The sequence below is a fragment of the Scophthalmus maximus genome, chromosome 8 (assembly GCF_022379125.1).
Source record: "Scophthalmus maximus strain ysfricsl-2021 chromosome 8, ASM2237912v1, whole genome shotgun sequence".
In the NCBI taxonomy this organism is placed as follows: domain Eukaryota; kingdom Metazoa; phylum Chordata; class Actinopteri; order Pleuronectiformes; family Scophthalmidae; genus Scophthalmus; species Scophthalmus maximus.
The window spans coordinates 10,501,906-10,528,583 of NC_061522.1; the positions used below are offsets into that span (position 1 = coordinate 10,501,906).

General features: G+C 41.8%; 2 protein-coding genes across 2 annotated transcripts in view; one reads left to right on the forward strand and one right to left on the reverse strand.

The window, feature by feature from the left end:
• Window positions 1-2,113, reverse strand: part of ctnna2 (catenin (cadherin-associated protein), alpha 2) — a 301,922-nt gene extending 299,809 nt beyond the window's left edge. Inside the window, exon 1 of the mRNA XM_035637486.2 lies at window positions 2,039-2,113. The gene's annotated coding sequence lies outside the window, so the exon portion shown is untranslated. The remainder of the gene's footprint in view (window positions 1-2,038) is intronic.
• A 16,827-nt stretch (window positions 2,114-18,940) lies between these two features.
• On the forward strand, window positions 18,941-25,633 carry adra1d (adrenoceptor alpha 1D). The gene is made up of 2 exons (XM_035638309.2): window positions 18,941-20,308; window positions 24,539-25,633. Exons 1-2 carry the CDS (start codon window positions 19,351-19,353, stop codon window positions 25,087-25,089), a joined length of 1,509 nt encoding a protein of 502 aa, XP_035494202.1. The 5' UTR covers window positions 18,941-19,350; the 3' UTR covers window positions 25,090-25,633.
• Window positions 25,634-26,678: the final 1,045 nt, after the last annotated feature.

Sequence of the window (26,678 nt, forward strand, 5' to 3'; positions counted from 1 at the left end):
CTGTCGCTAATCGCAGACAAAACAATCCTGAATTCATTGTAACGTTCTAATTTGATCCGCAGGACACGGATGTGTCTGGCACAGACCCTGGAACAGGCGCCGCGTTGTGGAAACAGTGCTCCCAGCATCCGTCACCTCAGAGTTATCTGGATCTGAGGAACACTGCGTGCAATTCACAAATGCATTCACTGACAGCTGTGACCGTCACTGTGACAGCTACGGGGACGGAAGAGGCACGCCTGGCGTGAAAAATCCCACTGAAGCAAAACGGAATACTCGAGAATTGTTATAAAGATTTTGCATTGACTATGTATGGCATGATCCCAGTTTGGGTATGTTCAGGTTCACATTCGTCATTGATGGCATGCCTTTGCTTCAGGCAGGAAGATTTAAAATGTAGATGGGTCACCAGGCACATACGCTATGAGAATTGAATGCCTCCTTAGTGCTGTATGTACTTCTAAGAAACTATTCAAACCTTATAGGTTCTAATCTAAATTTGTGTTAGTCAGTGGTGTGGTGTATAGACTCCTGTGTTGCTCTGTTCGTGGTCCATCCTCCTCGTAACATGCAGAGACGGCACAAACTGCGATTCATTTGTCTGAATTCAATCTTCCTCATCAAGACGAATCTCCATCTTGAGAAGAATTCTGACCACGAAGACTTAGCCGCATGATGTTCGAGTATCAAAGTAAAAGCACTGGTTTGGTCCCTCTGGCAGATTTTGTTTATCAATTTCACATGACACAAAGATTTCTGGACACAACGCACGACTCGCCAAGGCAGGTCGGTGGAGTGAAGAAAGTTAATCGCAGGTAAACAGGCTTGCAGAGGATTCGGCTGGCAGAGAGGCCGACGGGTGCAAACAGACAATTCAACTCAACAGACAGAGGAACAGGACAACTAAATGAGGTGACACTGGGGGAGCACAGAGACCGAATACACAAGGGAGCCAGGGATAATAGAAGAAAGGTAAGTGACGACTCCGACTTCACGCAGCTCTTTGTCAGACGTCGAAGCCAATAATTATTTGTTTCAAACCACTGGTTTAATGTTTAAAAATGTGCCGTACTTCTTTGACGATTGTGATACCATCTTTAGTGTAAAATCGTTTTTCTTAACAGTAACTTGTAACTAAAGCTGTCAAATAAATCTTTGAAATGCAGTTGAGTGGAAGCATAAAGGACAAGATGGACAATACTTGAGTAAAGTACTTTAAAATGATATTCAATTCCCCAAATGTTGTTAGACAAATGTTTTCCTTGGTTTGTGCGACCGCATTTATCTCAGGCGATAACGTGAACCCTTTTCTCGTTGGCGAGTCCCAGCCTCTCGGCAGAGCTGCTGCAGCTCGCCCGCTGCCACGGACCTTATATGAACCGTGTCCTCCATTGCACAGCACTAATATAACTGCTGGCAACACATCACAATACTCACCCATGTGGTTCACACACACACACGCTCACAGACACGCACGTATACAAGTGAACTTGTATAATAAAGAGCACACAGTCTGCCAAAGTGACAAATGCACTAATTAAAGAATGGTACGGCAGACTCTCGTTTGTAGTGACCTCTTGGAAATGGAGGTCAGTCGGCGAAATGCAATCATACAAAGTTGGAAGTCGCAAAGAACTGTCGAAGTAGAAAGAAAGTCCGCTGTGGCCTGCCCAAAAGGCATGAGCTGTGTGCAGTTCTTTCAGATGAGCAAATTCACCAAAAATTATATTTAGATGTCAAATGGAGAGAGGGACACTGTACTGTTATAAATCAAGTGAGAAGAGTCATTTTTTTTCATAGACTTCTATAGAAACTGACTTGGCGTCACTTTCCTATGGACCATGTCTATGTTCATATACAGTCTATGGATATAAATAATATATATAATGAGCTCAAAAAGCAACACTTTTTTGGGGGGTAATTCAGCAAGAAAGAAAAATCATGTGAACATATCCCCATTAAAATGCAAACCACCACGTGGATCCAGAACTTATATCACGATTGCATATGCATTCATTCACTCGCTTGCACAACTCACTGTGGGTCCATCTGGCGGTCAGGAGAAGACGCGCCTGAAGAGGTCCCTGGAGCCAGCAGCGGTGGCCCACCTCCTCTCCGTAACGCTGCTGAACTGTTGGTGTTTGAGCAAATTTTGGCAGTTTTGAGTCAATGACATTGTGTTTGGTTAAGATAAGATAAGATAAGATAAGATAAAATATACCTTTATTTGTCTCATAATGGGGACATTTGGGCATTACAGCAACAAGGTGGACAGAAGACTATATCAAGAAATTTACAAAAAAGGGTTAGTTTGTACAAAATATAACAAAAAATACCATTAAATTACAAAAAAAACAAAGGTATATAAATACTATATACAGAGCAGTAGGACTAGTTGAACATGGAGACTAAATATAAATATTGCATATATATATATATATAAAGATATTTTCTGATGACGTTACCACTTGAAATGAATGGACATGAAAACACAAAGACAATTTTTGGGGGGGGGGCTGAGGAAAATCAAATGGACTTTGCAGACATGTGAAGGAGAAAAACGCGGTGGCGGGAGCTGATTATGTTCACGCTCAGAGAAGATGAAAGAGGGCGACACATCAACACAGCAGTGAGTTCACTCCGGGGCAACACAGAAAGGCTGTGACGACCCATGGAAGGTCTAAAAACAGGATAAGCCTAATGGATGACTGATGGACTTTTGATTCTGTTCATTCTGTTTATATAAATTGCATTTAACATGTACAACTGGGTTTCTTTTCTTGTGTATGTTTGTTTTTTTACAACAACAAATAAAACTATACCATATTCCGAACAGAATGATTCCTTGTGTTCTTCAGTCCTCATCAGCATGGTGGAGACTAAAGTCTGCCCCTGCAGCAGAGGAGTTCATGGAATATCAATCCATACCTTTACATCATTTATTTAAACTTCACCCGCGGCAGCAGGGACCATGAGGGACAACAGATATCCACTGAGTGGCCATACTGCTTATAATGGTATCGGAGTGTCAATGTCAGAGCGTTTCACACAGTATGAAACAATAAGTTGTCTGTCAGTGAGGAAAAGGAAATTGCTCCTCCTTGGAAACTTCTTTTGAGACAAAATAAAAATAAATGCATGAATGATGAGCGTTGAGAAGCATTTATAAACTGAAATTTTGTGCTAAAATCTTTCCGTGGAATTTAGTTTCGGAGCAACTGTCATGATCTGTAGGTTTTCTTGCTGCCGCTGAGTAAATCCTTAAAGCTACAGTGTGTAATAATTGTGTGTCCATGTATTTTATAATCACCTGCAACCAACAGCCAACGTTTTTTCATCTACTTTGAATGAGTTAAATATAGTAACATTAGAAGGACCCGACCTCCGTGTAAACCGGTTACCGCCCCGACTTCCGGGGTCAGAGTTCCGCGGTGCCATGGAACGCAGCATTAAATATGGTTGCAGACAACGGTCCAGAATACGCGCATTCGTGTTGAATTTCCAGTGTTGCGGGAAAACCGGAAATTGGAATTAGCTAATTGAATGTAACGGTGATTCCACTTGCTCGCTGTGAATCTTTTTCCGGTGATAATTTTCTGCTGCATTCTCGCATGGAGTCATCTATGTGGGCTTTTACCAGTGGGCTGGCAGGAGAAGCTCCATGAATGTCCAGAGCGACATTTGTGGATATTTGCGTTCACACAGCCCCTCCGGAAAATTTCACGAAAAGCTGCGGCCTCCAGCGCATGTCTGAAAGCAGATTAGGCCTATGTCACGAAGCGACGCGGGACCAGGTACAACAGCCGTCGATGGAGACCACAAATGATGGGAGTGGTTTGGTTGCTGTAGAAAATAAGTGACTGAACATGAAAATACATGTTACTGTCGAAACAATTTCCCCTCTATTTCTCTTTCTCCCCGTCTCCCTGACTGATTGTTCCTTCCTCTTGTCAAGGAGGGCTGCTGCCTGATGTGTGTTTATAACAGCCACAAACCAGCACTTTGTGCAACCTTCAGTCTCTTCCATCTCATACAGTCCAACACCGTCTCCTGATGCTCTTTGACAAAAGATTCAATCACAGTTCAGCTGCACTCACAAGTCGGCCAAATGTTTTCTTTTTGAAACGCCATCTCATTATTCAAAAGGAGCACTGAGGAAATTGAAAGTTTATTGTTTCATGGTGGCTTTTTCTTTTTTGTTATCCCTCTGCTTCTCTGACCAAGGATACCTAATTATCCAAAGTGCTGTTTCATTATTGTCTCTGATGCAGAAATGAAATGCCGGCTTGCTGGGAGTATCTCTCCTCTACATGTCCATTACGGTTGGAGCAGCACGGCATGGAATTTCAATGAATGACCAGAGCTATTTTTAGTTACACTTTGACTGATTTGTCTTTACCACTTAAGCCCAACACTGAAAAATTATAAAAGCATGCACAACACGGACAGAGCTGGAGACGAGAGGCATGATGCTGCATCGCCTATTACCTGTCATGACTGATGAGGCAGACGGAGTCAGTCGATTCCGCAGTACATGAAAGAGTCCAACAGGGAATTCCTCCTCTCCTGTTTATATAGCCTTCATTTATTTGACTACAGGTGTGCAATAAATGAACCAAATGCCAATGACTCTAAATTGCCTCTAAATAAAGGCCTCCTTTATGCAATTCTCTTCAGATGAAGATGTAAGAATGTATCGGGATGGACAGGTGAAATTTGCTATACCTGCTGACTCTCAGTGACTAAGGGCGTTCCAACAGGGCAGATAAAGCGGGCAATTGGCTGCGGGCCCAAAGCTGAGAGGGGGGGGGGGGGGGGTAGGTAAGAGCTGATCACCTTAGTCCGTAGCAACGACAATTTTGTGAATTCTCCGAACAAGGTCCAATGCCACTAGTTTTCTGCCAATGTTTTTGTAATTGTAAAGTTTGGTTTAAGACCAGAACGTCCAAATGTGTTTAAATGATGTGCCCGGATGGTTTAATATTTTACATTTATTGATATGTATGCACACTTTGTTAACAATTTTGATACTGATCAGAATCCTTAGAAGATTGGAATGATGTCGTTTGGTTTTGCCCCGGGCCCCCCCACGTCCCTTGGAACGCTCCCGCCATTGACAGCAGCGAGAAAAACACCAATGTATTCACTTTGCTGAGATTTCCACGCTACATTTAACGATGCTTAGCGCTGTCTAACTGCTCTGAGCTGCAACCACACACGGATATGCGAGGGAGGGAAACATAGCCGGCGAGTTCCTCCGCGCGCACAACTGAGGTTATGTGAACCGACCTGTGTGAAAACTCTGGGGCCCGAGATACAGCGACCACAGTCGGCTGAGGTTCGGAGGGATAATTAGTGTGTTTGTTATTGCAAATGTTACACAGCGGATAAAAGCAAACTGCTGCAGGGAGTAAAGAGAAACGAGCGGTGATTTCCCATAAGCGGGAAGTTGTTGTTAATAAGCGTTGTTTTTTTCTTTTTTTACTGCTAACCTAAAAGAATAAACTATATTTTATGAGAAATGGACCAATTCACGGCGCAGCCATCAGTGAAACGACACCAAGTCTCTGATGATATTAAACTGTTCACAATTTAAAGGAAAATACTTAATCCCATCTGTTGCACAGCACCAACCAGCTGCTCGTCCGTCTACTCACCGTTTGCATGTTACCAGGCTGCCTGCTTTATGAATGAAATTCAATACAACTCAAAGAGTGTTTAAAATCGAATTCATGTATCAAAGTCTATCTTCAACCAGTGCCTGTGGCGACTGTAGCTGTGTGCTCTCACTGCTGAGACCATTCAGTACAACAGCACCATAAAAGCCTATGACTCACAACTTTTAGATTTACACCAATTGTTAGCACCCGTTAGTGCTGACAGCAAATCGCCCGTTTTCTGGACACGCGTCAAATTCAAATCACCACCGTGGCTTTTCGCACCTGTCGTTCTTACCGAGTGGGCTATGAAGGGTTGGAGGAGGAATTACTACAAATCACCAGAACCAAACAGGCAATATGGACTGAGGAGGAATCTAATCATGAAGTTTAAAAATACACCGGTGCACCCATGGTTCCAAAAAGACACCACCCTGCCCTCCTAGTTAGAATCTTAATGATTCATCACATAATTAATCTAAATTCATGTGATGAATAATTTACATGAATGGTCTAAATTTGAGGATACAGGGGGCGGCTGTGGCCTCCAGAAATAAAGCAGGTCGTCCACCAACAAGGAGGCGGGTGGTTCGATACCGCAGACTTCCCCTGAATGATGAACGGTGCATGTGATACAAAAGTGCTGCAGAAGAAGTGGGAATGTGTGAGTGAACTTGTGACTTTCACTGTAAATCGCTTTGATAAGACAAGAAAAGAGCCATATGAATACAGCTCACGTCGGCAACTAATTACAAAACAATCAGACATTGCTCTTTGCTTTCGAAGACAAGAAAAAGAATGTCCTAACCAAACAAGGTCAATTTCAGTTTGAGTTGCTTCGTGAATGCTTCATAATTTAACAAAGTTCACTTGGCTGCAGGAGCCGTACTAAAGCTCACCTACAGGGTCACCAGTGAATCATCAATATCCCTCTGGTGGAGACTGATGGCAGTACTTTGCCTCGACTAGTGGTTCTTTGCTCTGCCACCAGCAGTGGGTTAGAGTTGGACATTGTGACACGAGCAACCGCTGCTGGCACACTTTCATTAGGGAGTAACTAAAGGTCAAGCCCTCATTTTTTGAGGAAGATCCTTGCTGGCATATGATATTTATATAGGTCATTTTTTGCAATAATGCAACTTAGGAAAAGACATGCAGATAGAAACACACACTCACACACCCCCTTCTAGTAAATGGGTTCTCCATATTTTTCCTGACATTGATTGTTGCCCTCTCTCGCCATTGCCCTCTGTCCCCTGTTCTGTATTTGCAGCGCTTCACTATTCTTGTTCCAGTCAAGCTCCGACCATTTGCTGCGCCGTCTGACCCTCAAGCCACGACACTGACCACAACCCCCGGCTAAGCTGCTCAGCTACAGTTAAACCATGCTGATGTTTGTATCGCAGTCCCATTAGAGAAGAATTCAGGTTCAGTACATTCAGGCAGTTTGGTTCTCGTTACTGAAGCTGGCTGCTGTAACAAATGCGTCACTGACATCCCCAGAATGGAGCCAGTGTACAATTCTTAGCAGTGACTCGGCCTCAAATAGAGGTAAAATATAGAACCACTGACAGGTTTCAGAGAGAGAGAGAGAGAGAGAGAGAGAAAATAATTTTCAACGGGAACATGTTACTCATGATAGCATAACTGTCGCAAAGTCGCATGAGAAATGTCAAGCTGCTATTTTCATGACACCCAGTCCTTGGACAACGGACAAATGCAGATTTCAAATGTTAAATGTAAATCAGTGTCGATCTTCTGTCACGTGGGTGGCACACGGGGACAAAACATTTCCCTTCCAGCGTCACGCTGCCTCTTTCTTGGTGGCTGTGCAGGTGATGAGGAATGATTGCTTACAGTGTGCAACACTCTCTGGAACACACAATATGGCACATGTGCACATTTTGGACAGAGCTTTGATTGATCCGTGTTATTTGATTGCATTTTCACATGCTCCTCTAAACAACTCGTATTTTTCTCACAACACTTTGACGTTAGATTTCATCAATGCAATATCTGATGGACTCTTCTGCTCGTTTTTTTAGGGGATCATTTTCATTTTTGGCACCTATCAAAATATTTAAGTGTTGTGTTGTCACAATGTCATATCAGATGTTAAGTTCCTTTTTCACCAATTTAATGGAATTTTCAGCATCTTATTTGGCAACTTAACTGTCTGAGCCCGAACCTGTCGTATGCAACAGGAAATGCGTCGTGTCATAAAAGTCCTCATAACATTTGATCAGTTACAACTTACGGTTTGTTTTGACGGGATGTTAACACTTGTGTCGTTCCAGGCTTCCGTGCGATCGTGGCCCTTTCAGAAGATTCGTAGCGCGGCCTGGAACTTCAGTGTCTTTTCTGAGACTTTGTACAACATGTCCATGATGATAAATCCAACATTGAATGACTTTGATGATCATTTTTATCACGTTTTTCAAGACGTAAAAGACTGTTGTTGTTAGCAGACTTCTAGCTGTCCATCTGAGATACACTGTGACCAATCAGAGGCTTTGTTACAGACTTGCACCAATCAGACGCTGTGTTGTCGACTGTTCGAAAAAACAAAGATTTTACACTGAAAACAGGACCTCTCACTCCTCCTGTTTACTCCTACCAGTGACACTCCTCTGTGTCACTGCAGACAGGAACTGCTTTGTAGACTGACCTTTTTGGGGGTTGAAAAATCAAAGGACTTATTAGTAGAAAAATAACTTTTGATTTGCATTAGTAAGAATGTTTTGAATGAATTGTTTTCCCTTATAGCCAAGGCTTCAAAGAACAGCTTTCAAGAGGAAAAAATCTTCATCATTGTTGTTTGGTGTGTAATTATAATGAATGTCTGTGAGATTCAATATCCGTTTTGTTTTTTCTTTTGTCTTTATGGATATTTAGCTATTAATACATTCATGTGATATCACTGAAGCATACATATTCTGATAGCCTCGGTTTTCCTGGAAAAAAGATGGATATGACTTGACTGGACATTACAGGGTTGAGCTTCGACAAGCATTGGTTCACGAGGTGACGCGGCGGACCAAAAATAGGAAAAAAGAGTGATATTTTCAAGTAATGCGACACAAATTCTCTTCGCGTTTGAACTGTAACTGTAATGATGTGTCTGAATGCAACATTACAGTTGCAATAAACTTTGAACATAGCGTATTTGGGTCTTTTGTGTCTCTTTATGTTTGCTTGCATCATCCTGATTACATTCAAATTCAAATGCTCTGCAAATTTGCTTTGGTGGCAACTGCACAGATTACACACATACCTGAGCCTCCTCCACATTTCACGGAGCAGATGTCCTTTTCTTTAAAAGCTTAATTTTTTTCCGTCTGTAAACAAAGAGCTGCTGTGACTCACTAAAAAAAAAGCTCTATTTTTGCTCCACGTGTCCCAGGGAAACATAACAGCTGACAAGTGTTTGCATTTTTAGCAAACACTTGTCAGATTTTGATGTTTCTAATGTGTGAGCTTCATGGGTCTTGGAGGCAACTTTCTTTTAAAGAGCGACATACAGTATGGTGCGCCAGTGTTGTGCGTTGATCTTGGGGGTCAACTTGCTTCTGTTTCTGAAGTCTTTCTCGTTCTGTTTTTTCCCCTACCATTTGAACTGCCCCTTTCTTTAATCTGGGGTCTAATTTCTTTCTGCAGCCACATCCTGGGGGCTTGGTTGTGTTGGCCTTGTAGCTGGGGGGAGAAGGCACAACATCAGCGCAGCTCCTTGGGAGGTCTTCTTGCCACTGTGCAGGACTGACAGCGCCAAGTTGACCTTCACCCCGACGCTCTGTTAACATCTACAAATTAAGAGATCTTGCTTGACGATATTATTATTGCTGGAGCAATGTCCCACTGTGAGCCAGTTGAGGTTGGTTGCCGGGACTTTGCTGGTCACTCATTACAGTGGACCGTCAAACTCCTTTGAGGTCGGCAGTGGAGAAGAGCCACCGAGAACCTTTTGGAGGCAGCTCAAAAGGCCTGATGGTGGCTGTGGATCCGGAGAGGGGTTATCCATGGATTTGTGCCTCACAAGGGTGTATTATCCTGTCAAATATTTTCTTCCTCATCTCCTCAGTCAACTTTCTTCTTTTCTTTCTCTTGACAACGTTCAGTGAGGTGCAAACAGTAACGCAAAGCAGCACAATGAGGACTTTTCTCTATTTGAATCTATTAAGAAATAGAACAGTAACTACAATTTTATCAAGGCCATTTTAGAATTCAGTTCATTTGCAGGATTCGGTTCTTTTTGCAGCTCTTTTGTTTTATATATATATATATATATATATATATATATATATATATATATATGCACGACAACATAGTTTTAAAATTCAATCCCAACTTTTTCCAGGAAGAGATCAGCCATGTCTGTGAAAACCGGAGAAGCTGTCCCGTGTGTTTGGTTCTGTCAACAACAAATCTTTGGTTGAGAGAAAGATCGTGATTTTAGTTTAATGAGCAGGCTGGGGAATGAGCCGTGCAGCAGACTGACTAGGCAGCCGGTCGAGTGAAGCTGGAGACAGGTGGAGATGAGCAGGTTGTGGAGAGATGTGGAAATTAAAAAGAATCAACAAATGAGAATCCATAGTCAGCAACGTACCCTTCTTAGGCAGATATTACTCATATGCCCATTGCAGTAATATTTTGAATGGTCAAACCAATGCTGCAGCGACTGTACCCACATTTGAAAGGCACTGTTACAGTATAACTGACAACACAGATAAAATAAGATGAGATAAATAGATAAATAAGATAAGAAGATAAGATAATAATTTATTAGTCCCACAACAGGGACATTTGTCATATTACAGCAGCAACAGGGACGGTAAAAAAGTGAATAAGAAAACATCAGTAAAAAGTTTGAAAAAAGTAAATATAAAAAGGTACATTAAGAAAAAATAATGATATACTGCCAGACAAACAGAAATATCCATTATAGCTTTCTTGTAGCAAAGCTGACATTGAAACTGATGGCCATGTCAGCCGTGGTGGACAAAAGTCTATTTGGTCTTCGTACTGGAGCACTCGGATGTGGCGAATACCATTGATCACAGACAAAACAACAGTGAGCAGTTTTTAATGCAGAGTACTGACGGGGAGAATGAAAAAGTTTCCGAGAAGAGCGATGTTGTTCACATTTTTTCACATTTAGTGAAATGACTGAAGCCTCAGGGTCTTTGAGGAATTAATTTCTGAGCTGAGTAGAATGTGACCCACGGCAACATGACTGTGTTTGCTGTTGGGTAGGGAGCATGAATTCTAATTAGGGAGGAAGTGATTAAATCATCAAAAAGAAGTGCACCGGATGTAAAGAGGAGATTACGATAGAAAGAATTTGGATGAGTATCCCCTAGTTGTTCATTTAGTGAGCAATAAGCTGTCACACACACACGCGCGCGCGCAAAACTGGGTCAATCAAGTGATATTTACACAACACTGACTTCAGGCCAAGATGATAAGAGTGAAGTGTGTGTGTGTGTGTGTGTGTGTGTGTGTGTGTTTTTTGGGGATCACTGTTTATTTCATCTTTTCCACACACATGTGCACATAATCAGACAGATCCTTGTTTTTATATGATATTTGTATATGTCACACACACACACACACACACACACACACAGCCAACAAAGTGCATGTAGCGTGAGAAAGGCGCCGCAGGGTCCTTGTGTTTTGGAGGACACTCTGAGTACACAGAGAAGATCTCGGGAGATTTGTCTCAGTAAACTCAAGTCGGTGGCTCGTAATTGAGTGAGATTTACTCTGTGTTAGAGAGGCAGCGCCAACAGAACGGGAGTGCAGATGGAAAGTTTTGTGTGTGTTGGGATTTGCAGTAAATTAATGTATACGTCAATCTCAGTTTCTTAATGTGAATATGTGTAAGACACACATCTCCTCCGAAGTGAGGAGGTGATGTGTCCATGTTAGTTACCGCTGCAGTAAAAAACGCATGGATATGAAGCTCCTGTATTGAGAAAGAGCAGGTTAATGAGAGTGACTCAACTTCCTTAAGAAGTGAATTTTTTAGTTCTGAAATCTATTCCACAGTTCTCCTTTGTTTTGTATGCAGATCGTTGCATAGATCTGCAGATCTGTGTCGTCCCTCCTGGCTTTATTTCAGAATGTCTGACAAGCCTCAGCACTGTTTGGCCCCTCAGGTCCAACTAACAAAGACCGTGACTCATCCCCAAGGTCTCGGCCGTGACAATGCTTCGACTATAGAATGCTAGACTAACAAGCTGACAGTGTGTGTGTGTGTGTGTGTGTGTGAGACAGATTCCTCTATGTCCTCTAAATATGTAAAATGTTCACTGACATGATGTTTCTTTTAAAAAAACAAGAACAGATCTCGCAGTTTAATTCCACTTGTAGTGACCGCAGCCTTGAATATGTTAAGGAACTCAAGGCACTTGAGTCAAAGTTTGGGAAAGTTGAGCCTGTCCTCCAACTGGAGACGTACAAAGCATGTTAAGAGGTATGTGGTCGTTTAAAAGACCTCGGACCTCCAGCGGTGGTTGTGTACACGGCTGCTAGAGGTCAGCGTGGACCTGGTAAGTCCGTGAGGTTAGTGTATTTTCAATGCATTTGCTAATCCATGCCATGTCACCATAACCATCACCCTCACGTTTACCAGCTCATTAACCACGATGCTCTGAGGCGAAATTTCTTTTTTATTTCTGGCGTACTGCACGATTTTAGGAAATGGTAGACGTTGGTTGTTTGTACGAAATACGACAGAGTTCATCGTATGAGTTGGAGAACTTGCTGGAAAGTTTGTCTTCTGGTTCAGTGACCGCAGACGCAACTTAATTACTTACGATTCATCAAAACAAGAAACTTCAACAAAGTGCTTTTGCTGCTTAAACCTCACAACAGATGGGACTGCGAATGCAAACCTTGGTCTCCCAACCAGCTCCTGGTGCCTCCGCAGCTGTTAATAAATGTAGCACATCATTCGTAGGAAAAAAAAAAGGCTTCACCTCGACATATTTGTTGTTGCGGTGTAGTGTAGTCTAAAGATAAATCATCTCTAGGAGACAGGGTAAACTGTGCATTACGTGCCTTAAAGGAGCAAGTATAGCTATATAACTTATGTAACTTGTGCTTGCAGTATTGGTAAAAGTTTCAGGTACTACCTGAACTGCAACCTACAGAGTGAACTGATTCACTCTGTCCAAAATCCAAGGACACCTGTAAAGCTGCTGGCATTAGTCTAATCTAGATGAAATATCCAACTTGGCATCTCGGTATCAGAGAGGATAGAACTGCACCAGTCTCTTTCCTCTTTTTCTTTAAGTTAAAGAAACAGGCTTGTTTTTTATACAATGATAAAGATATTGATATTATTATTATCATTATTTATTTATCCCCCCGACTGATTTAAAGTCTGCTGTCACATTACATACTGCACTCAATATCATACTTCTCCTTATTCTCCTATTATTCAGTGTGGGAACATCTCTGTATCTTGTCTGGTTAATAACATTCGGGCTCCAACAGCAAAAGCATGATAGCACATAATTAAACCATTTATTTTGGACCCAACAGAATCATTTTACCAAAGCCTGTTAGCCAAAGGACTTGAGATTGTCCTTCATTATCATCTGTAATTTTGGAGTGAAATGCGGGGCTCCTTTTTACCCTGTTCACTTTGTGTCAGCAATTCTAGGGGGATATCCAATTTTCAGAATTGATCTTACTAACTGCGATTTCTTCAAGCACATCATTCTAAGAGATCCAGCCTCTCCCCTCTGTACCAGTGCTTTGGTCTATGTCAGGTCCAGTTCTTCCGGCTTGAGGGCTTTAGACCAGCAGAATAATCTTATAAACTGCCAATCCAAACTGACAATCATGATTTAATTTGCATTCCACAGACGCCATAATCACCCAGTCTCGATTTGACATTTTCCCTACTTCTAAATCCAAGATCTAATAGGATCACAGGTGATGCCTTTACCTCCAAGTGTAAAATGTTGTCTGCTAATCATTTCATGAAGTAATAAAAGCATCCATGATTGTTTTAAATTTATCCAAAAAACTACACCAGACTAATTGAGATTCAAATTTCCTGTAAACATAATCAACAGGTCGCCTGCAAGTATAATGTTAAGAAGTTTTAAAATCCTGCTCTCAAAGTCAGACTGGACAACATTGCTATAATAAAAGGTGGTAATTAGGTAACTCCCTCCCAATGACACTCTTCTTTCCGCCCTTCTCCACCCGGTGATAGGGGTCTTTTTGTAATGGCATTAATTAGGCATCGGCAAAGTGTCATAAATGGATCCATTTGCAAAGCAGTGAATACAACACATTTTTCCCAGTATGATGGAGTGCTCTTTGAGGCACGGTTTCGAGGTCTGAATCAACACTTTCGAATGCAAAGAGGGTGAGAGGCATATGACGCTGCTGCTTCTTTACAGTGAAAGTTGAGAGCAAAGTAGCTTTAATTAAAAAGCACGTCAAAAAGGTGATTGCTGTTCCATATAAAGATGACCAAACATTTTTTTAATATACATAACTAAAACCAAAAGCAGAGTAATAAATATTTAATACTGCATTTCTATGTTTCCTTTTAAATCGATCACATGCTGTTCCTGGCAACAAAATAAATTACTGGTAAAACAAGTAGTGGCGTGAGAAACCATCTGTCCATTTGACCTTTTCAATGTATGAAGTCATATCAAAGCAAGACATGACTTGTGGCCGACTGAAATCCAGTGCTCTGCTGCAGACTGATAAGATGGCAGCTTAGCATACAGTGAGTCTGAGGGGAGAGAGAGAGAGAGAAAGAATGTGTTTACGTGTGTGTGTGTGTGTGTGTGTGTGTGTTTAAATATCTGGGTTAGCACTACATCAAATGGGATGCAGGAGTGCCCCTCCCTCTCCTTTTTGACGGTCTCGTTCATCATTATAAACATGTCAAATCACAGAATCGGATAAATGACTCAAAATATGTATTTTTTTCTGCTGCGACAGATGAGAGACCTTTGCATGGAAGAATGTAGCATGGCAGATGACTTTGGATGAAATGAACGCAGAGAATGTTGTCGTTTCTTTTCATCATTGTCACAGGAAATACCGTGCATTTTGATACAGGTCAAAAGTCTCGAGAGTGATTTGAGTGCAGCTGAGGATGAGGTTGTGGAGGACTTTTCTTCTATAACCACTCACAAATGGAGACAACAGAACAGGTTATTGTGGCAGGGACAGTGAGGGACAGTGAAGCTTCCAGACATCTATTTTAAAGGTGCAGCCAGATGGGGCCACAACTGAATTTCAGGAATTCTATTATACTGTTGCAGAACATATGTTAGATGAAAATTATGTCAGTATGACAGATAATGTACATGATTTATTTTTTAACCAAAGCCTTCAATCCACAAAGGAATGCGGACAGCCCGTATTTAGAAACTGTACCTTAAAACAAACCGTCATGACCTCCGTAACTTTGCGGTGTCACCGTTCTCAGCCACAGTTCACCCAAACCCACTGTCCAACCTTGCAGGAGTATTGACCTGAAATTGGCTATAATTTTTATTCAATATCTATGAAGGAGTCTTGTCAGTATTTAGATCTGCCTGTGCGTTGATATTTTTTTCCAATGTATAGCTCCGCACCAAATCCAGTCGGACGATTTGAGTCTGTGGGGCTCATGTAAAAGTACATTGTGATCTTTTTGGGCAGTTAAAACCATACATATATCTCCATATATCTTCTCATGGATCCCCAAACTTCAAATAAAACATCGTAAAAGTATCAAATATGAGACCTTTAAGGAATCATATACTGTTGTACTATGGTTTTTATATTTTACTCGGATTTCAACATCAGATCAATAGTGAATTACTTTTCCGTGCATTCCCTCCATCTTAGAAGTCCACAATGTATTGGAAAAAGTCAAGTAAACATATTTAATATTTGATTGTAATCAGTTCTTTGCAATCAATTGCCACCTCAGTCCCTTAGCATCAGCAGACTGTCTTTTCACAAGTGATGTTCTGCAAGACTTGTATTCAGTCATGTTCCCATTTTGCTGAACACACTCAACGCCGCTAAAGCATCAGTTAGAACTCAGTGTTCTGTCATTGTTTAATTTCAACTAGCTGAGGCAACAAATCCAGAAAATAATCAGTCATGAGTGGAATGATTGATGGAAAAATGAAATGCTCTAATAAAGAACAATTAGCATTGTATTTCATTCTATATACCATTATCTAAAACACACCGTTCGTTGACAGGCTCATGTTCTGTGCCAAAGGAAAAGAAAAAATCGCCTGGATGTTATGGCCTGATACGTCTGCAGATTTAGCTCTCGCATAAGAAGGCGCAGGTGGGCTGGATGCGGTCGTAGATTTTCCATGAATCCAATAATGAGAATGTGCTCTGACAGCTGAGCAGACTCACCATGACTAGAAACAGGAGCGCTGCTGTCCACAGCCAAAGCATAGACTCCAAATAGGAGCTAGTTTGCTCATGTGTCATAGGTGTTTTTTTACCATCAGTCAGTCAGTCTGTCCAAGTCTCAGTTGGTCTTGTTTGACATGAATTATTGGATGGGTACACATGGACATGTATGGTCTTCAAAGAATACATCCAAATGATGTAAGTGATCCTCTGACTCAAATATCACCAACCAATGACCACATCCTTGTCTCAGACTCAGCTGTACTTGTATGTCAGCAACATAAGAGCTATAAAGTATAGCTCGAGAGAATATAGCCATTCAGCTTAAACCTCAAAGCTGAGGCTAAGTATAAAGTGGACATACAATTGAAAAAGGTGAGTCAAGTCCGACCAAGGGCAATGCCCAGTGCCAACTTTCAGTACCAGTAATGTGATCTCTAGGTTGTAAGTAAGGATATTTGAGGGTGGGTGGTGGGTGATGAATAGGCATTTTCACGTCTGAATTTCATGCTGGTGTACCACACTTTGATTACTTGACTATTTCCCATAACAATGATTCTTCCCTTACCAGAGTGTCTGGGAAAAAAAGGGAGATTTTTCCAGTAACCACGTTCTCAGGCCAAAGTTTTCATTTTTGCTGTACTAGTTTTTAGTTGTCTGTTGTGTATGTAATCATTATTAAAGACACATCCTCAAACATAATGTAGCCTACATTTCCAGCAGGGCTATAAACATTTATCTCTAATTTTAGGCAGTAATATTAGGGCGATATACAGTAGATTCAGACCAACGAAAGAGGTGGCAGTTGATACTGCTCTGTGTATGGTATTTATATACCTTTGTTTTTTTTATTTAATGTTATTTTTTTGTTATATTTTGTACATACTAACTTTGTAAATTTCCTTATATACTCTTAAGTCCAATTTCCCCATTTTAGCGATGAATAAAGGTATATCTTATCTTATCTTATATTTCTTAAAGGTGCTGTGTAAGTTTTGTCTGCAACCAAGCGTAGTTCCATCCGGGAGTGTGTAGTGGTGATGGGCGCTTGCCAATTTACAAAATGAGAGTCGAAACAAGAGATAATTAAAACTCTCTGAGAAACGGTACGCCTTCGGCACAGACAGGACACTACAGTGACTCGCTATTGTTAAGTGATGGGCCGACTGGGAACGGGGCTGGCTGCTTAGCATGCTGACTTCATTAGAAGCAAAGGAATGAAAGAAACAGAAGCAAAGCAGGAGGTGAAATTGGAGTCTGGATAATTTAGGGTGATTTACTGTTTGCTGGAAATAAGTATATGTTCTCGAATAAAACATCCCAAAACTTTGGATACCATCCATACTGCTTATGACAACAGTAACCGGTGACACAGGTAGAACATTGCAGGTGGATTTTCAAGAAACTGCAATGTAGGCGCATGTGATTACAGCAGTTAATTAAAAATCCAACAATAAGAGGTGATGTGCAAACCACAATCAGCAGCAGGCAACAATGGGAATCATGTATGGAACAATATTCCACATAAGAATCTAGAGTAGAAACTGACCTCTGTAAATCTGGAATCAGATTCATGTATCAGGTACAATTAAACTTGGTATCAGACACTATGCACCGTTGGAATGGAATAAATTACAAACTTCCCTTAAAGTAGAAAATAACATTCCCCTTGGAAATTTTAAAACTTTATTATCGAGTGTTTTTTATGATTATTGTAACTGTTTGTAATTCCTTGTTGCTGTATGATTGTGTTTTTGATTGTTGTATTAAAAAAATGTTTCTTGTCCTCGGGTCTATCTGGAAAAAGAGATCCTAATCTCAACGAGACTGCCAGTTTATAAAAAAAAGGTTGAATCAAGTCTTTGCAACGTGATATGATGAAAAGGCCCAAACCAATATATTTGGAGGTCTCCCTTTATTTTTGGACAAAAAGGAGCGAATGACAAAATCCTCCAGTCAATCGTGTTCATCCCCTACACATATTCAAATGACAGAAATATGTTAGCATACCACACAATAACTACATCAGAGAGGCTGAAATACGGCAATTTGCCCGACGACAACCTCACGTACACCTCTGCAATGGAGTGCAAGAGCAAAACAGGGAGAGGTTGAAGCGGGGCACGCCCCCTTTTTGAGGTGGAGTCACGGATATTACTGCTGATCATTTGCCCTCGTCAGCATGGCTGACCCAATGTGCTGAACTCATCATAAATACTCTGTGAAACGATGGAGCTGTGTGTCACAACGCACCGGACAAAAGAAACGTAATTTATCATCCCGGGCTGATGTGTTTTTTCTCATGCATGGCTTGTTTGTCCACTCTGTGACTGTGCCTCTTGACCCTTCCTCTCGTCCGGGCTCGCTGGGGATTTGTGCAGGCCCGTCCATCTACTTCAGCTATGCACACTCTGCCCCCGGGGGGGTCGGCAGCTGTAGTGAGTCTGGGTAACCTCACAGCTTTGCCTGAGGGCATTTCGGTTTTTCACCCAGGTGGCCAGCTCGGCCTCGCCGGTGCCCGGTGGCAGTTTAGAGGATCTGATTGGTGTCTTATCTTTGCCAGAGGGAATGGGGGCCGTCTCAAGTAGCTGATATAGAGGGGTTTGACTTTTCTCCCTTTTGTTCTTTTCCTTTTTAGTTAAAGTTTATTTCTACATGAAGGCATTATAAAATCTTCAAACACTGTAGATAGAAAAACCTAAGACATTCAACACTTTTTATTCATGACAACGGGTCAGAGGAAGATGTGAAAAAAGTCACCGACTAGTTTCACTTGTGTGTCGTATGAATCGTGACCAGACTCAAAGTGACGCGCTGTCTTGGGGAGGCCGTGAACGCACCAGTGGATGTGTTGACGTGTGGGTGGAGCTGTGGAGTCGGACCTGCTGTAGCAGCTCTGACTCTTGTGTCGGGCAGTTGTAACCACGGATGCCTCCAGTGTCAATGGGAGAAATTGACTTGAACGTATTTCATTTGTCTGTGTTATTTCAAAAAAAAGGGGAGAAAAAAAGGCTTTCACTTCCTCCACAATTTAAACCTCGGCTGCCTTTGAGCAGTCGAGTCGGCTGTTTTTCGCAGACGCCGTTTTCCCAATGGCCTGCAGCCATTTAAACTTGTATTTGTGTTTTCATTTGTGTCTTCTTCGCTTGACCCGCACGCTGCGCACACTGTTGCGCGCGCGTGCCATGCTGTCATGATGGAGCCCTTCTGACCGTCCCGTCGGAACGAGACGCCGACGGCGGCTTCCTGCGCAAAACTTGCTCCAAAGTTCTCTTTATGGCGTTTCGAAATGTCGGACTCCGACCCGAGGAACGAGAGCCACTCCGGGGTCTACTTCGCCGACGCGTCCAACGGATCCGCGCGCGGCCGCACGTTTCCCGGCGACAGCAACTCGACGTGCGGGAACTTCGCGCTGGACGCGCGGGCCGTCGCGGTGGGGGTCGTGCTCTCCGTCTTCATCCTGGTCGCGATCGTCGGCAACATCCTGGTCATCCTGTCCGTGGTGTGCAACCGACACCTGCAGACGGTCACGAACTTCTTCATCGTTAACCTGGCCATCGCCGACCTGCTGCTGAGCGTCATCGTGCTGCCCTTCTCCGCGTCGCTGGAGGTGCTGGGGTGCTGGGTGTTCGGCCGCGTCTTCTGCAACATCTGGGCAGCGGTGGACGTGCTCTGCTGCACCGCGTCCATCCTCAGCCTCTGCCTCATCTCCGTGGACCGGTACATCGGCGTGAAGCACTGCCTCAAGTACCCGAGCATCATGACCGAGCGCAAGGCCGTGGCGGTGCTGCTCGTGGTGTGGGCGTCGTCCACGGTCATCTCCGTGGGACCGCTGCTGGGATGGAAGGAGCCGCCGCCCGTGGACGACAGCGTCTGCCGGATCACGGAGGAGCCCGGTTACGCGCTCTTCTCCTCCCTCTTCTCCTTCTACCTGCCGCTCATGGTCATCCTCATCATGTACTTCAGGGTCTACGTGGTGGCCCGCAGGACCACCAAGAGCCTGGAGGCGGGCGTCAAGCGCGAGCGGGACAAGTCGATGGAAGTGGTCCTCCGGATCCACTGTCGCAGCGTGCTGGAGGACGCGCGCGCGGCCAGCTCCAAGTCCAGCAAAAACCACCCGTTCCGGAGCTCGCTGTCGGTGCGGCTGATGAAGTTCTCCAGGGAGAAGCGGGCGGCGAAGACCCTCGCCATCGTGGTGGGGATGTTCATCCTCTGCTGGCTGCCGTTTTTCTTCTTCCTGCCCATGGGTATGTCACATCACTTCGTAGTGTATTTCACTTCAAGCTTCAATGCATCGACCTTTCCCTAAGCGCTTAGTGGTATTACAATGTGTTTTTTTCTCAGCCAAATACGTCCTGGAAAATTCAGACACCTTACATGCGTCCACAAGTTTGTGATCCACTGGTTGACTGTTGAAGTCATAGCTGTAAAACGTTAAAGCGGTATTTTTTAGACCTTGTCCAACAAACCCGTGTGTCACTTGGAGCGATTCCATTTTTCTACACAACTCACAACTTTCTTTAAACAATGCAACATATTGGCCTCAGGAGCAGTGCCAGTGTCCGGCACAGTGAGATTTGGGGGGCGTAGAAGGAGAATATAGAGTGCAGTTTATTTTGGGAACTATGCTAGAATCGATCCAAATTTGGATTGTTATAATGAAAAGAAACCACATCTGCACTTTGACTATTGGTGTGGCTTGTTTTGATCATTTTTTTCCGAGAGCTCTGAGCGATGGCTCCCATCAGAGTGGTCAAGACAGACTGACATTCTTCAGCACTGAGCAATCTAATTACTAAGGACTTCTAATTACGAGTATCGTGCATGGACATCATAGCTACTCACTACAGGTATTCCAGCTCCTGTAGACTGGGCCGACTGTCACGGACGTAAAACATAATAATGATGATACACTGCATTTGGCTTTGTTGAAGGAAAGTGTCACTGCAATAATTATGATTTTAAATGGCGCCAGGAAGTTCTGATGAGATGTAGAAAGTGAGATAAAACATAAAGAAGTATCCCTTCGCCACTGCAGATGGTTAAAAAGGCCCCTTCGGTGGTCATGACCAGTGGGAGTCATCGTGGCTACCCATAAATCAAACTGAAAAGTGCAACATGCATTTAAAGCTACACTTAGAGAAAGTAACAGTACTCACTCACACACGCACACAACCATACAGCACTGAGATGGCCTCATGAATTTTCATTTTGCATATATTTCACGTAATTGACTGCAAAATCCATCATGAACAAATAGCCCCTATCTTATCCGGTGTAGCACACACAGCACTCTCGTTCTTGCTGCGCCACTAAATTTACAGGATCAGATTATTAAAGTAAAGCCTGCAGGATATAAAGTGTGTGTCGCGAATCACCTTATCCACTCAGTGGGAGTGAAAAGGGCAGGTGTACCTGGAGCCACCGGTCAATACACCATAACTCACTTACAGTCATCATCACCTGGGAAGTAATTCATGTGTACAAGTCACTATGAAACATATTGAGTTGATATTTAACAGATAATCTCTAATCATAGCCGGTTGTTCCCTAAATGACTGATTCACGAGTGGAGATTAGTCACAACCCGGTCCGGGGCCCTGCTTAACTCGTCTCAGTTAGTCAGATGGATTGTGTAGACACACATTCTCAACGAGCAACCTTTCGCTGAGAGGCAGACGTGGACGTTTAGCAGCGCTTATGCCAATGAGGCCCTTTCTCTGCGATGATGCACATCTATACGGAGTAGACTGACTCATCTGAAACTCTGGTGAGAGAACCCTAATGCCATTTGCTCGTTCTTGTGAACTAGACTCGTGAATATGTGACAGCATAGACAGCCTTTCAGAATCAATTTGAATGTTGTCTACACAGGGAGTGTAACAATATAATATTTGGTTGGTTTTCTTTTATGCTTTCTTCTCCATCTATTACAAAGGCACATAGTTCAACATGTTATAAGTTTCAAACTACTACTTATGATAATTGTCCTTTGTGTTTTAAATGTTAAGTTTCTATTCTCTGAATAGGAATAAAGCAACACTGAAGATTATATAGTTTCATAGTAAATTTATATATTAAAAAATAATCTAAAATACAGGACCTTGTGCATCAAAATTAGTTGCATAATGAACCCTGATGTTGATTCCTCTGTGACTGAACGCTACACTTTGATAGATTGATCCTATTACCTGGAATTTTGCTGGTGGTCTTAAGTTTTTATTTTTTATTTTATTTAAAGGTCTGGTGATATTGTATATGATTTTTTTACAACACACACTGTCCTGCTGCTGTAAATACAATTTCGACAAATGCAATGTTTTCCTTATACCCGAATAGTTATTCAACCTTTTTTTGTACAAATGAATGTTCATGTTCATTTCCCATTTTAAAATATCTAAGAAATGTGATTCTGTAGGAACCAATGGGCTTGGGGCTGAGAGCAATAGAAAGGAAGTTGGAAAGTATTAAGAGACTTGTTCACTGTTGGTTTTGGCCTTTTCATGGAATGTGCTGACAATAATAAAATAGCAATATAAAACCAGCCTTTACCCTCGTAATATAAGTAGCACTATAGCTATTATTAGCATTATAATCTGGGTAGTGTGGCTGTCTATAAATGCATACCAGAAATCATGTATCCACTTGGTCTTTGGTGGCCACATATTGAGGTTGAGTTTTAAAAAGCCCAGTGTCAAATGTTGACACTCACATGGAACATTAAATGTCAAGGTGATAATGCCGTAGGCTCTGTAGCTGTGGAGTGATCAGTTTTCCGTCTGCTCACACATAAAAAACAGTCACAAGTTTTTGCCTGGGAAATGGGATAGGTCTCCAGAATAAGTGTTCATTTGTTGCTTGACTTTTTGATTCGTACCAGGATATAAGCTGCTGAGAAGGGATTTCATGTGGCGGTCATCTTGCAGATGTCCGAATTAAAAGATACTGTTATATCAAAGGCAATAAAACAAGGAGCGAAATCACCTGTTTCCATGGTGTCATGGTTGTGCGTCAGAATAGTGAATCACTTGCTGTCTGCCTCCGCCACTTTAGGGAACATTATTTCCTTTGATGAGTTTTTTCACTCTGATCTCCAAACTCTGATCTGTTTGAACAGAAATGAAAATAAGGTCATACTCTGCATGCTGCAGACAAAGTTACACGTTTTTTAAATGGCCCAAGCCTCCTGTTTGTACATGTTAGTTCACAGTAGCCTATGTATTGTGATAAAAGCACTGAAATGAAAATGGACTTCTGGGCCTCTGTGTCTGGGGTCAATGCTGTATTAAATCCAAGCCTGGGGAGACAAGAACAACTCGAAAAGCAATAGCAAAAAGCAACATTCCATGAAAAACAGCTTGTCATACCGAAACAGCCTTTGCAAAAGAAACGAGGAAAGCAATGGGCGAAGGGTTATTGGTGTGTTCCACATTAAGCAATTTTAATAAAAGGATCTTTAAACTCACATAATGTTATATGCAAGAAGGCTAAAAAGCATAAAAAGTTTTGTTATGTGCTCTTTATGCCTTTGCTCCATAAATGTCCTGAGGGAAAAAAGGCTATTTGATTTTAATGTTACACCAAGCTGATAAATGTGATATTTAAAGGCATGATTTTCCATCATACAAACACAGACAACAATCCATAATGGTTTGTATCTGAAACCATTACGGATACGATATCAGATATATCCTTCAAGCAAAACACATTACAAGGCAAGGCGCAGGTTCCATTTTATCCACTTTGATAAAGCATATACCATAGGAAATTCCAAATAGTTATGCTAGCAATCAGTGTAATATGAGGCAGATGATGCATCGAACAAAACTATTCAAGAAATAATATTTTACTCAAGCAAAGGGCTTAAATATCTCTCTGTACTGGTGCTTGTGTTTGATGCATGTTCTGTGAATATCTGTCCCATTAATATAAGTCCAGAAAATATCAGAGCCTCCTTTGTTCCGACTAATAAACACATCCAAGAACCTACTGCTGCACAATAAATCATTACCTAAATACTGCCGTGAACGTCCAACTGTCAGAAGGCTGAAACATTTATGTACGTAGCATAATAGCATAATGAAGCTGTGCACACACATGTATCGTTGTAGTTTTTAAGTCCAACAGCAGAAAAACGGTTTCAGGACCTCGTTAATAATAAGAAGTTATACAGAATAAACACATGTAAAAATAACTAACAATTCCAATTACTAAAATTCAATAATTACAATACCCAACTCCTCATTACCCAATACAGTATTTTATTTCCATACCCCTAATCTCTTTAGCAATTAGTTCATGTAAGATAGGTACTGTTAAATATATTCTCTGACTGTTCCTTCATCGCTGTATTTGCACTGTGCTGCAGTTTTTTGTCTATTTTATGAGAAGGGTTTTGCTTCTTAATGTAAGAGCGACAGCATTCCCTTGTGGTTGTAATGTACCTTTACTCACAAATCCTACCGTCTCCTCTATAGGTTCTTTCTTCCCAGCACTGAAGCCCTCTGACACTGTGTTCAAGGTGATATTTTGGCTGGGCTACTTCAACAGCTGCATCAACCCCATTATCTATCCCTGCTCCAGCAAAGAGTTCCAGAGGGCTTTCACTCGGCTGCTCAGGTGCCAGTGTCACCAAAGACAGAGGGTCCTGCGTCGCTTCTATGACCAGCGGTGGCGGACGGCTGTCAAGGGAATGACGAGGGATCAGAGAGCAGACTATAACCCTGGCTACACTGTGCATGAACCCTGTGGAAGCTCTTTGTTACACAAGGGGAAAGGGAGCCCGCTGGATTTCAAGAGATGGAGTCTTTTCCCACCCCTGCAAAAGTCCTCCTTCCAGCTCAAAGAGAAAGTGAACAATCTGTCGAATAAAATCAAGCGAGGGGGCGGAAAAGGGACGACCGCTGCGGTGGGCCGTATCGATATAGTAGACACCGTCTCTATGGGGATATACAACCCCTGTGAGCGGAACAGTTATCAGTTCTATGATCTGGCAGACTGCTACGGCCTGAAAGAGACTGACATTTAGAGGATCACCAGGGAAGCTTTTATTTATTTTCAAAGGGACAAATCTGACCAACGTGCAAGAAAGACATAATTTTGTGTTCACAAAAGTATCTGAGGATTAAAGGCTGGACTTTATTTCACTGTTGCATGGATATTACACAGCCCATAGTTGACAGGTGTACGTACTTTTGGTGAGACATATAACATAAACCAGTATCACCACTACTGTTTTAAAAAAAAAAAAATATTCATATTAACCGGTAAACAAAAAAGTGGAATTTTTTATTGTTGATTAAATAATGATACTTCATTTGCAATTTTTCAGTTTTGACAAGGCATTTTAAAGAAAAGGTCAGTAAAGATGCTGCACAGATTACAATTCAACAGTTGGATTCACAAGTCAACTTTGCATTGATTTGCACTTGTTTGAATATGACACCAATCAGTCTACTTGGCCACCTAACTGTAATTTGCATTAACAAGTGAGTGCTACTGTAAAATATTTTTTCTTATTTTCTAATGTTATATTTATGTCAAATAAAATATAGAATAAAAAGGAGATCAAACAAGTTGTGTCAATACGTCTGTTTTGTTTAGTTTTTTTTAAAATTACAGAAAATAACCCTCATTACTGAATCCTGATTAAGATAAGATAAAATAGTCTTCATTGTCCCAGTGGGAAATTTGCCTTGAACATCACAGTGTCTGCAGTATAAAAAAACACAATACAAAAAACAACAAAAAAGTTCATCTACATGGATAAATGTACACAGAGCAAAATAAATAAGTAATCAATTCCAAAAAATACCTAGCATTTAAATCAAACACTGCATTTCGGAAACGTGTGTTTTTTTTATGTAAAATAACAAAGAAATTGAAAGGAAAAAAACAACAGAGTAGCTTGAAACTGTTGATTGACAGCATAAAATACAAAGAAAGGATTTTAGCAATTGGAAGTTGAGAGTAACAAGGATACATGCTCATTAGGCTTTTGATACAGGCAGTGTAGATAAAGAGAGACAGAGACTGTTTTAACTGACAGGAAAAAAGAAAGAGATGTAGTTCTTATATTTTCTTTGTGCCGAAATCAAAGAACCAATTATTGTGAGCATATGGGATGTTCTCTCAAAATCCTAAAACAAACAATGAATATAAACAAAGCATAATGCAGTAATCCAGATGCTGTTTGCTGTAGTCTTCAATAAATATCATTTCAAACCTTTTCCCATTAATTCTCACCGTCCTGTCCCACTGAAAACCAAAATAAATAAATACAAACTGTCTAAGACAATATAACTTCATCAAAGCTATTTCTACCAGTTTATGGTTCCTATTCTAAAGTGCTGTATAGACTTTGACAGTTTCACAAAGCTTAGGGGCCGTTCACCGCCTTGACTTCATTTTGCCCTCCCAGTGCTGCGAAAATGCGAAGAGGGCTTGATGACTATGCCTCAGAGCCCCCCCCCAAAAAAGGGAAAAAAGGGAGACTGCAGCTAAACATCTAAGTTCATCATTTGCACACAGCTGTCGGGTTCTTGACGATCTTGAGTAATTGTAACTAGCAAAGCATTGTTACAAGTGCCTTGCAGGAAGAAGAGTGAAGTAATGGCA

Bases quoted from the DNA above. Each gene is read 5' to 3' on its own strand.
- adra1d (XM_035638309.2), top strand. From the start codon at position 19,351: ATGTCGGACTCCGACCCGAGGAACGAGAGCCACTCCGGGGTCTACTTC. The intron at 20,309-24,538 runs GTATGTCACATC...TCTCCTCTATAG, and splicing joins TTTCTTCTTCCTGCCCATGG to GTTCTTTCTTCCCAGCACTG.